Below are 12,680 nucleotides of genomic sequence, written 5' to 3'. Positions count from 1 at the left end.
TTATACCAAACACTGGAATCTGTTGGACAAAATAAAAATGAGTACTTCACAAGAAAGGTTAGGTCTCTGATATGCTCTCTAGAAAGACTTTCTCTTTTTCTATAACATCCATCTTCCTCCTTGCGGCTGCTAACTAATCACTTCTTCTGTCGGCCGTCTGGTGAGATGAGAACAGTGTGGGACCTGCTTCTCTCTGCAGTGGCTCCAGTCACACCGAGGCTCTGACAGAATGCGGCAGAAAGAACTGTCATCTGAATTCAGTCAGAGGGAGGGTATACAAACTCTTTCTTTCCTCCAGAGAGGCAGTGGAAACTACTCAGGTGCAGAGCCTCCTACTTTAACAACATAAAAAGAGTGATAAATGACAAAAAGCAACAAAAACATTTGTTTTCCTATACAAGACATTTAGATTTTTGTCAGCCGTTTGTTTCATGCTACTTCCATTTGCATTTACTGTACATTACCATATCATATTACAGCTACCCTGATCATATGAACATTAAATGCCCTTAACCTAACATTTAATTTCACAGTGTAAGACTATTAAACCAGTGTTACCTTGTCTCAATTTGCTTCTCCTCCTTCTCCAAACTGGGGGGTTCCAGCTCAGAAGCCGGCTCTGTTTCATTATCAGCCGAGTCAGTCCCTTGATCAAGGGGCAGGCAACTACAATAGCAGGTCCCCATCCCAGCTTGGGCATCTCCCCTGCTCTGTTTCTGCTCTGACTCCTGCTCCAGCTCTGACTGGGGAACCTGCTCAAGTTGTCTGGACATTGACTGACTCATTCTAGATAATGTATATCGCACAGATCACACCTCAGGCCCGCAGTTGATAATGTATTCATTCATTGCAGGTTCCTGGGTTAAATATTGCAAGTCCAAACAAGGCTTGATGGAAAGCTTCCTTTCTATTGTACATCACAAACGTCCACTGTACCACACTCTCAATCTCTTCTTTGTCTTCACCATCCTTATTCAGTCTACTTTAACCTCTAATTCTATTTGTAGGCCTCAACAGTACAATACAGTATGTATTGTCTAACTGTCACAAGCCTGGTAATAAGTCACTGTGGACATGATATTGACAACACAGCTCCGCTTATAAAAACACTCTGGCCGTGTGAGCATTAGGTGGCCTCAAAAGCTAGAGAAGATATATGCACAAACATGACAGCTGGACACAATTTAAACATGATACAATGACGACAAATGGTCAACATAAATCACCCTACAAGTCTGAGAGGATTTGCTACCTCACTAGCAGCCCATTTTCAATTGCTTTGCCATGAATCCTAATATAAATTTAAGTATCACCGCAGTTGCCACTAAAGACGACATTAGCATCTTAGCATCTTCACAGGTTTATGGTTTAAGCGTCAAGGCAAAGTTGTGTCTATGCATGTCTGTTGTAGGGAAATTAAGTGTTTGTAATATTCCAGGTAGTTTGTGTGTGTGTGAGAGAGAGAGAGCGAGAGAGTGAGAGAAATCGAGTTACTCCACTCTAACCACCACTCTCTCCAGTAAAAAAAGAAAATCAAGAAAATATTTTGGGTGCTATTTTTATGATGGTGCAAAGACTGGCAAAAGAGCACTTGCTGTTCTCTTGACCTTGAAATGCAGTTAGCCTGTTCTTTCAGTATTTTTATTCCTTGCACAGCATACATGGTGCAATGATGAAAAGAGAAGCACAACAAGCTGGGACTTCAAATAAAATGAGGCGGCACAAGCTAAGATGCAGGTATTCTGTCAAAAAACTAGGACTTTGTTGATGCTGCAATAAGAATGACCAAGGACTCAGCTCATCATTCATGTGACAATTTGCCAGTTTCATCAGCAAGTACAAATAAAATAGACAATGATGATGCCTCAACCACAGAATAATGTATTATCCCTTTGAATAAAATCTCCAACCAGCAGGCACTTTTAAACATAAAAGGAGAAAGTCTTTCTAATTTAACAAAGCATTTCCTGCAACACAGTATAGAAGCGCAGTTTCTTATTCCTGTCATAGTAATAATGCCCCCCCTCCCAAATCAAACTTCTTTATTTTGCAAAGATAAGGCAGGAGTAATCTGATCCATCCAGATTATGCCCATCAAGAATGACATAACCATTTCAGAGTATCTATTTTCAGCTGAAGGTCACTGTCTCAACAAACAGCTTGAGGGAAAATAGAAAAAAGAGAGAGAGTGAACTGTGTTTACACACAAGCTCACTGCAGTCTGCAGAAGTTATATATATATTTTAGCCAACTGACGAATACCATGTCCAGACACTGTATAATAATATAAAATCATGGCGAACTACTCGAATTACCACCTCATGGTTGTATGCCTCTGCAAATCAGCCAAGTTGCAGGATTCATTCTTGTTCATTCTCAAGTCCAAGTGAATACTTCTGCTACATGAAATGAAATTCCCTCTGTGTGTTCCTAATATATATCGCATTCACAAGATATGAGGTCACAGTGACCTTGACCTTTGTTCCTTTGCCCACCAAAATCTTATCAGTTCATCTTTGAGTCCAGGTAAATGTTTGTGCTTCAGATATCACATTCAATAGGCCAAAAACATGTTTTGTGAGGTCACAATATCCTTGACCTTTGACTAGAAAAATCCAATCAATTTATCCTTTAGTCCAAAAAGACATTTGTGCTAAATTTGATGGGATTCAATTGAGGAGTTCCCGAGATACTGCATCCAGAAGGCCAAAACTGTATTTTGTGAGGTCACAGTGACAGACCTTTGACCATTGACCAAAATGTAATCAGTTAATCATTGAGACCAAGTGGACATTTGTGCCAGATATTTGAAAAAATGTTACTGAAATATTGCCTTCACAAGAAAAAACGTTACTGAAATATCGCCTGCATGAGAATGGGACATACCCAAGTATAGACGGACAGGCTGTCGCCAGCACAGAGGCATAACAAGGAAAATATATCTGATGATGATGATGAGTGTCCTGAATGTAACATAATTCAAAATATAGGCCCATTATGGTGCAACATCTGCAAATGTTACACATGTAAATGACAGCTAAATATAGATAGCCCTTTTGACTTTCTGTTTCTTCTCACATAAGAAAATGCACAAAAATTGGAATCATAATGAAGCTTAGTAGCTAATCTAAATGTTAACATGCAGGCGTCTCTGTGGTAAACAGAAACCTGTCAGACAAAAATAAATAACTGAATCAACGAGAGAGGCATAATGCAAATTTTACAAGCAAAGACCAGATTCAGTAAAAACAACTTCCTGATACAAAGTAAGTAAGAATGTTTAGAATAATAATTTATCCTAGCAAAACTTCAGAAAATTCAGTGGTTCCATTGATGCCTTGGTGTCGATGTCTTTACTTGGTGCTATAGAGTACAAGTGTAAGTTACTCCGCAATTCAAAGGTACGTAAACTACTAAATTGACAGTGTTGCTGTTAGAGTCAAGAAATATGGTTCCTACAGCACTCTGTGGGATCCTATAGGGGCGGTTCGACAAGCACAGCTGGCCCTTGTGAACAAGAAAATTGAAGGGCAAATGCAACACAGCCTGCAAGGTGTGCCAAAGCAGTTTCTCACAATAACCAGCAACAACACATATACTTTGAAAGTGTATGAAAGAGTGAAATTACTGAGTATGAGGGCAGCCCTGCACACCTGCACTATATAAATATGTAATTAATATTTGCTCACTGGAGCACACATACAGGAGGAAAGCTGTTAGTGCTCTGGGATCCTATTAAGTAAAACATCTGTGACAGGAAGTTCCAACTGGATGGACCTAATGACATACCCGTTTCATCCATACCTTCTTGTCTGTACCATCCAAGCATGGTATATACACAATCACTCTCTCAGAAAGCACAATAGATTTATAGATATCAATTTCTATGTTGGTATCCACAGAGGACTGCTCTACTTAAATAGACTATCAGTGAGGAGTGAAGAGAAGTTCTACCTCATTGGTTTTAATTGATGTTTTTTCAGTCTTCCTTCATTACTTCCCATGGCACTCAACAAAGATTACCAAGCAATGTCAAAGTAAATCTAACAGTAGTCAGTCTCATCTGCAACACTCACTGGAATTTTAGAGTAATGTCAGTGAATTTTGTTAAGGATGAAGTTTGAGGTCATCGTCTCAGTCTTAATCTGAACATTGACCATTTCTGAAGTGGTGAGTTTCCACTCCTTTTTCGCTTCTTTGAAAAATAAAAACTAACTGGGCTGTCTTCCTGCCTGAGTCCAAAGGAGGACCAGTTGGGAACACTTCAAAAGTGTTGTCTGTCAAACCAAACTTATATCCTTAATCTAACCAAGTTATCTCACACAGAGTAGCCCTGCACATAGAGAGACGTTGTACCTCACTTTAAAAGTTTCTGTGACACAATAGGGGCACAATATTCCCAAATAGTTCAAGTTACATACAATTATTTTTCAATGGTAACCCCACAAATACACATTAATATATTTCATGTAAAAGAATCTATAATCTGGGAGGGCAAAGGTCATTTGTGGACTTTAGGGCAAGTTTTTGTCCTATCTTTATTGGCAATAATGTTTTGAACTGTGCAATGAGGTGTGGATTTGCTGTGTCTGCAGAAAAAGAAAGCTTCATTAAGTCAGCCTTAAGATAAGGGCCTGTAGGGATACTAAACTTCTTTTTAATCTATTAAAATGCCCTGCTTCAAAACTACCAAAACATCTCATGGCTAATTAACTCACACTGTCCTGATCAAAAACAGTTAGCGTTAAAAAAAAAAAAAAAAAAATGCAAGCACAACCTGAACCATAACAAGCAGCAGGAGAATGGGAGGATAAACACTTCTAAAAATCTGAGACAATAATAAAATAGTGATGAGGTTTATCATATGTCATGAGTAAATGAGGTTGAGACAGAAACCCAGCATGCCATTTTTGTGCGAAACCTACGTGGGTTTTTAGTATGGATGTCAAACACTTCTTCCTGGACTGTCCCACAGCATTGTAAACCCATTCAACAATGTGGACTGTGTCCTCAACAGGACACCATTGTACCTCAGTGGGGTCATTTTTTCCCTCAGGGAGCTATAGAATTGCACATTCCCTATGTTCAGTGAGTGCCAGTGATGTGGCAGAGTAAACCTTTATGAACTCTGTTCTCCTGCTTTTACCTGGGAATTACTTAACACAACTTCCTATGAAAATCTATGAGATTGATTAATCATATAATTTACAATTATTATTATAGTAATCATATTAATATTCTTAGTCTTTAGTTTACAGGCTGTTAATATTATTTATATTACTTATATTGAGAATACATTAAGGTTGATGAAATTGTACTTCTATAACTTGAAAAGGATTAAGTTTAACTTAGCTGAGTTGTATTACACAGTATGTTATGCACATCATTGCTACACATATGGATTTTCAGCCTTGTTTTGCTTTCTAGTTGCTTTTATTGATGTACATCCATTAGATGTGTCAACCTCAACACACAGACCTGAACTACAGACCTGCTTCATCTGCAGCATATTATCTTCAGGGATTGAAATGGGATGATTTTGGAAGATGATTTTCAAAGTGGGTCACTTCCTTGAAGATTTGCCAGAAGTATGACAGCCAGACAGTAACACCCCATTTCAATATGCTGCCACAGATGACAATAGACCTTGCCCGTTAGCTTTAAAAATTGACCTCCTCCAATTTTCACAGTTTGGTCTATTGATTTGTTAATGATGTGATGAGAGTGACTCAAAAGTACAGAGACTAAAATGTTCCATGGAAAAACTGCTCAATTCAAACTATATTTTATCATTTATATATCCTTCTTGGTATGAGCTGAGAGACAGAAAAAAGCTGAAACTTACACTTGGAATTTTCTGTACACTGAACATAACATCAGCAACCATTAATCAGATAGTTCAGGTCTGCAGGCTGCAGGTTGGCCTACAGAACGAGGTGTAAATAAATGTGAGTTTTGCCACACCAGCAGTGTCTGAACAATCCCTTCTTTGTACTGCAACTCGGCTAGATTCCACCATCAACACACAACCAAATCTACCGACTGTTGTCACAGCAGCGTGGATTTCAATCCTGCTTGAGTTTGTTGCTATGTGGTTCCTGGACAGCTAAGAGCATTGATTGCTCGGTTTATATCAAAGAACTGACCTGCTTTGTGCTAAAAATATGACTGTCCATTTCAAGTCTGTTGTTTAAATCAAAATCATTTGAGTATGAGATCAAATTTTTATCAAACAAAAGAACTATGATTTGCACCCTGGGGCAGGAAAATAAACTCACCCTCTGCACTAATGTTGGTTGTCCCTGTGGTATTAAAAGAAATTTTAAAATGCTGAGTTGTAGCCAGTTGTAAATTAAAAACTAACATTTGTGATGATTTTAATGGTCTGAAATAAGGTCACAGTGCAAGTTGTCCTGTCCCATACCAATTTTTCTAATGTCATTTTACGGAATAATCCCATTCAGCTGGAGCCATCTTCACTGTCTTCTGTGTTTGAGCTTTGCCAGCTAACATTAATAACTACAGTAAAGCATATCTTGCACCAAAGCTGTTAAGATATTCCTGGAGAGTTGGCTGTTTTCGACCTTTAATCTGCCAAACTAAGTCTTGTTTTAAGACCAAAGCAGTAATAAATTAACCTGACCCTTGTATCCACTCTTACAGTTTGAGTGCTAGTGTTAAAAGTCAGGTAAGCTTGAGACAAATGTAGAAACCTGGCATCATCTACGTGTGCAATGAATCGAATAAACCACCAGAGATAAACCCTCTCACTGTGAGAAAATGATAGTACTCCATCACAAGAGAATAATGCTTCAAGAATTAAACAAAGATCAATCAATTAGTCTAACAGCAGTTGAATCGATGCTGTGTTTTAACAACATTTTTGGTATTTCGTAATTATCTATGTACATTTATACCTGGCTAATATATACACCCTTATACTGTGATCATTATTACAGCATTATATCAATTTTAAAATGTTACAATTTACTGTCAAAAATGTTCATAGTCAAAATCACATGAGAAGCTCAAATTTAGGTTCACTTTGAATTTGTATAAGATTCACCTTGCCATTATTTAGAAATGTTTAATATGAGCCAAGACATTGCCGTATTAGCAATTTTCCAAGATACAATCACATCATAAATTAAAACAATCATTAATCATTTTTACTTACTCTGGCAAACACACAATGATTTAACTTTCTTTCACACACCAAAAGAACATGGAAAGATGTCAACTGTGCTCAAGACTCAAGTCTAATGAAACACAACAACAGTCTTGGTTTGTTCCTGTCCACTGGTTGACTCCAAGAAATTAGCCATGGAAAACAAAGACACAAGCGGGGAGCAGGAGAAAAACAGGATCTTTCCACCAAGCCAACCTGGCAGCAAGTAGTCGACTGATTTAACTGCCCTGACATTTAGGCTACCATATATCACACAACTTCACTGTTGCATTGTTCTAGCGCCTTACAGAGAAATAGTGAGTTAACAAGGGAGACAGAAACACCACCTTTATTCTACACGCAATATAAGTGTCAGCGACAACAAATTTGTAAGCTGAAACTATTTAATGTGGTTTATTAAAGCCCACATCTTTGGATGCCAAAATATCTCTCGAAGCGCTATGGACATCCATTTGCTGGATTCAGTGCAACCTCGATTTAGAATTTAGAATTTGTAATCAGTGCTGAGCTTTATTATTAAAGCAGCTATCGTAGTATTATAGTAATTCAGTGATACAAAGTGGTGTCTGCAGAGCACTACGTGTGGTTTAGCAAAGACCTTTTATTAGTAACGATCAACCTCAGAAAGACTGCAACTATGGGGATATAAAGCCTCTCCATACAGGCCCTCTGTCTGGAACAAATGGGGCAAACTAAAAGGGCCATGACAGTACGAGTAGTGGAACTACAAAACTTTAAACAGGCTACTGTGGGAGGAGTCACTGTAGTTCACAATGATCCAGCTCCAATGAAGAATTTATGTCTCCACTTGGTTTTACAGTATGTTTTCTGTTTGTTGTTGTTAGCCTGATTTGCTGGATGCTGTTGTGTCCTGCTTTGCCTCTTAGTTACCATCTGATATACACTGACAGCGACAGACCAGAATCTACACAAAATCCCACGGTGTGAAACACTGCAGATAAAAATGCAAATATAATTCACATAAGCCAGTGTGGTACTGACAGTATGGTGCCTTTCTCTGATTTCAAACCTGAATCTTACAATTGTAATTGTGGGAAGGATGTGAAAATCTGCCAAAAAAAACTTCACAGTCTGTGACTTTGGAAATTCTTGTCCTCTCTGTTTCAATAATGCAATCATGCCATTTATCTATGTCACCACATGGTCACACCCCTCTCCTGCAACCTTTACAGTCTCAATCTCTCTCTCTCCCTCTCTCTCTCACTTATTGCCACACACACACACACACACACACACACACACACACCAAGGCTGTACACCTATCTAATGGAGAGAGTAGAGGTCCTGCATGGAGGATGTGAGGAGAATTTTAATAGCCTCTCTCCTGTCCTGCTAGGCACTGCGACTTTCCATTCACAATGCAGGCAGAGATAATTGGTTTCACCTATCAGATGGGACCCCTGTGTGTTCATACATATGTCAGCATCATTACAGCTTACATACATATTTTATATATAATACTGTGTTTACAGTGCAGCCTTTTTAGTCTAGTTTGAGCGGCAGCGTTAAGACACACACAGTGACAGAAAGGAAACGAAATGAGTTAGAAAAGCAATTTACACGCAGCACTTTAAAAACCAAACAACCACCTAATGACATCAAATAGTACACGGTCAAATAACGCAGCAATGTTCATGAGCCACTTACTTGATGAAGTAGCTGGCTCCTTCGTCCGTGAAGCCTTCTTCCCATCCTCTTGGCAAGTCTATAACACGGACAAAAACACACTGAACGACCCACCACAGACAGAAAACACACTGCAGCAAAAAAACAAATGTCCCCTTGGTGTCCCACAAATCTGATAATTTGTCGCGTACCTGACCGGATCATGTGTCCCGAGTTAACCGGCTCACCAGTGCGTGGATGTAGCCAAGTAGTGCTATGAGTTTTATCACTGCAAGAAAGACACCTGTTACTGAACCATTATAAAACAACAAAAACCCTCCGCAACGTGTTAACATAATGACTCGTAAAGTATCGAGCGTCGACCACTAAAAGCCACTCACTTAATAAAGAATACCCGGCCATCTCTACAAACTCCGTACGACCAGTGGTCAGGTAGGGTGTCCCGTCCGAGAGGTGCCGCCATGATCTCTCGTCTCTGGCTCGGCTTGTCCCCCCCTCCCTCCCCTCCTCTCTCCCTCTCTCCCTCTCTCCCTCTCTCCCTCTCTCCAGTCCGCAGACTTTTTTCGAGGGAGCCCAGATAAAACCACCGCTAGGGCTGCATAGTTTTTAAAGGGGAAGAATACCAAACTGTGCGACGGACTCCCCTCCGAGGCTCCTTGAGCAGACGAAAACGAGCTAACCTGTTCCCACGAGCGGCTGCTGCTAGGTGATTAAAACATAGCTCAGACCTTTACAATGGAAAAGGAAATGAAGCCCACTGCGGAGGAAAGTAAGGTAGCCCCTTAGGTGTAGTAGTAGTGCACTGGATTTAAGCACTGGACCGTTCAGGGCAATGATTTTTGTCATATTAATGAAGCAAAAATTAAGAAAACATGGAGTAATCCTGTAATAATTTCAGGGAGATTCTACATACACTCTAAGGCTAAATGTAAGTCTTAAGGGATATTAAAGGATTACATATCTCAGTTGAACCACAAGAAATTAACCTGCTCAGTCATCTCTTCTCAAGCTGTGGAAGTGTGTGTGGGAGAGAGAAAGAGTGATTACACAAGCATCCTCCAAGAAATGTTTTATCACAGGCTTATAAGAGACAGGAGGCAGTCATGTCCGAGGGGACAAGGGAATTTTAAGTATGAGCTAATTATAATTTTCAGCCAGTTTGTCAGTCCTTTGTAATTAGGAATGTTTGAGAGCACAGCCGTCCAAATATTTCACAGAGGCAAAGTTATGCAGAAAGAGGAGAAAGCTGGTCACAAACAAGGATTAAGTCAGACAACACAAAACATTTCCAGGCTCAAGGCCAACTAGGTGAGGTTTTGGTTCGGAGGCTTTGTCTACATTTTAACTCAGATGACCATGAGGTGTGTTAATCAACTTTGCCCTTGTGTGAGTCATGATGACAAAACTGTGAAAGCCCAGAGTGAAGATACCATGAGTCCTCTCTAAAGCAGATTTAACAAAGATTGGATCAAACCAAAGTCAGTAGTTTCAATATTCTTCCCTTCAACAGAATTGTTATATATACATATGGCAGTTAAATAAACCAAAAAAAAGCATTGCAATAAACCCTCTTCTGTTGATGTAATTTTCTTGAAGCAAAGTTTACAATAAAAAAAAAATGTATTTAAACTTATCTATTGATTCAGATATCTTGCTGTTGCAATAACTGTACAAGAACTTCTACGAATATTGGATTCAAGAAAGGAAATCAAATTGTTGTATTTTAATGTTTTTCTGTAGCTATGCATAGAAATGAAAATTGGAGGCCTATAGAAATACCTTGAGACAAACAATTAAAAAAACATTAGACTGCTACAAAGTTTAAAACTGTCATTGTGTGTGGGTGTTGAGCAGAGCTTGCCTGCATGTGTGAGTTATTGTGTACCCGTGTATAAATTATACCGGAAGCTTTAGGTGAAGTTTGTCAGCTTCATGTCACCTTCACTGCAGTCAGGACAGAGAGCCTGCCTGACCGTGACACATTACAATAATGCTTACACTGCATCAAACAGACCTGCCCAATTTACCAATGCTGCCCATAAATTTCACGCGGGCTATGTGAGGGCAGGCAGTATTCAAAGTCACAGTAACGTTGGCACAGGAGCAACCAAGAGACAAGCAGAAAGGTTTGACTTAGTAATGCCACACTCTCTTATAGAAATGCATTTTAATGAATTTGATCATGTCCATGTAACATTATGTGAGTTCCTTGTGTTTCCTACAGTAATTTTCATGTGTCCTGTGTGGAAAGAAAATACTGTGTCAGTGGGCAGAGAGAAACAAACATCTGTCAACACTATAAATATTTGATCTATGATTTCCTTTTGGGAGGCTTTGTTGAAACATTCTCCAGTGGTTTAAGGCACTGTTGTTCAAAGATAGTGGGAGATAAAACACTTCCTCTAAAAACTATTATAGTACAGCTGCTGTGAAGAAACCAATTCATTGTAAATCTTTTAAAGTCTTATCTACTTGACAGGAGAGTCAAAGGATAAAAGGATTTCCTCTGCTATAGTATGTTTCTAACTCTATCTATAGGGTTTCTGTTCATATAGGACACATAACAAGAAATTAATTATTAAGTAAGTGAGTAAATCTACAGAAGAGTCGCAAATTAAACAGAAGAGCTGAATAAATAAGTGTAGAAACATAACAAATGCATCTGATTTCATACAGGGCACAGTGGGTTAATGAATGGGTTGATGAGTTTGAAACTGATGTGAATCATATGCTTAGGCCTTAATCCCAGTTGAAAACCTAAAGGAGATGTATTAGCGGTGCCCTCCACCAGCATCAATCTATGCTTAGGAGCAATAAGTCTGTTTTAGCATCTCGTGGTGGCCGACTGTCTTACTAAGACACTCTTTATACAAACATACATCATCATTGAGCATCACATTCTTTAGACAAACAAGGCCACTTCCTCAACTCTATACCGCTCCAAAAAGTGTTTGTTTTTTTTTGTACATCTTTTTAAACTGTTTGACATTTTTACTCTTAGTCCTACATCAAGACCATTCCACAAAGTCACTCCACAAATTGAAATACACACACTCTTGGGATTGGTACGAACACAGTGTTTATTAAATTAAATTTTCCTCTGAAGTTAGACACCCTCTCTCTGTCTAATAACATTTTTGTATGTTGCCAGGAAATAAATTATTTGCTTTGTACATTATGTGTGCAGTCTCAAAGTCCACAAGATCTATACATTTCAAAGCAGTTGTCTTTAAAAACAGCATGTTAGTACTGTAGTGGATGCCATTCAACCTACATTAAACCCAGATTCATCAAATTTCTGAGGATTCAGAAGAGTTACCCTCTGGAATGTAACAAAAATAAATTTACTCAAGTACTGTACTTAAGTGCAATATTGAAATACTTTGACTTCACTTGAGCATTTATTATTTTCAGCTCCACAACATTTCAGAGGAAAATATTGTATGTTTCACTCCACTACATTTATCTGACAGCTGTAGCTACTTGTCACCTTTTTAATTTAGATTTTTATAAATTAAAATACCACAACTGTATGTAAACTGGTTAAAATGACTTTCACAAACATGAAAAAGCTGCCTACACGTTTATGCAGCTAATCATAATCTTCATTGTGCAGAGCATTTAATCATCATATAGTTGTTGCTTAAAAAGAAGTGCTGATATTCTCCATCTGCTCCAGTTTTCTTTAGCTTTCCACGCTATGATTATGATCTAACACGATGATGAATTGCCTTCCAGATCATTGAACTATTACAGTGACATCTACAGGGCAGGGATGTTATATATTTAGTCATAAGCCAACTGATCCAGTTAAAATTAGATTAATTGTCTCTCTGTACCTGCC

The 12,680-nt window shown here is 38.7% G+C and overlaps 1 protein-coding gene across 9 annotated transcripts in view; it reads right to left on the bottom strand.

Annotated features, from left to right (window-relative positions):
- The window catches only part of plekha7b (pleckstrin homology domain containing, family A member 7b), a 100,773-nt gene extending 91,450 nt beyond the window's left edge, over positions 1 to 9,323 (bottom strand). For all 9 annotated transcript variants that reach the window (XM_056363590.1, XM_056364167.1, XM_056363659.1 and 6 more), the window contains exons 1-3: positions 9,217 to 9,323; positions 9,028 to 9,104; positions 8,858 to 8,915 (exon numbers count right to left, since the gene is read on the bottom strand). In XM_056363590.1, coding sequence (XP_056219565.1) covers positions 8,858 to 8,915; positions 9,028 to 9,104; positions 9,217 to 9,299 — 218 coding nt within the window. In that variant the 5' untranslated portion in view covers positions 9,300 to 9,323. The remainder of the gene's footprint in view (positions 1 to 8,857; positions 8,916 to 9,027; positions 9,105 to 9,216) is intronic.
- Between the last annotated feature and the right edge of the window lie 3,357 nt (positions 9,324 to 12,680).

This window comes from Seriola aureovittata, chromosome 1, assembly GCF_021018895.1.
Source record: "Seriola aureovittata isolate HTS-2021-v1 ecotype China chromosome 1, ASM2101889v1, whole genome shotgun sequence".
NCBI lineage: Eukaryota > Metazoa > Chordata > Actinopteri > Carangiformes > Carangidae > Seriola > Seriola aureovittata.
This window is presented reverse-complemented; position numbering and strand designations above follow the sequence as displayed.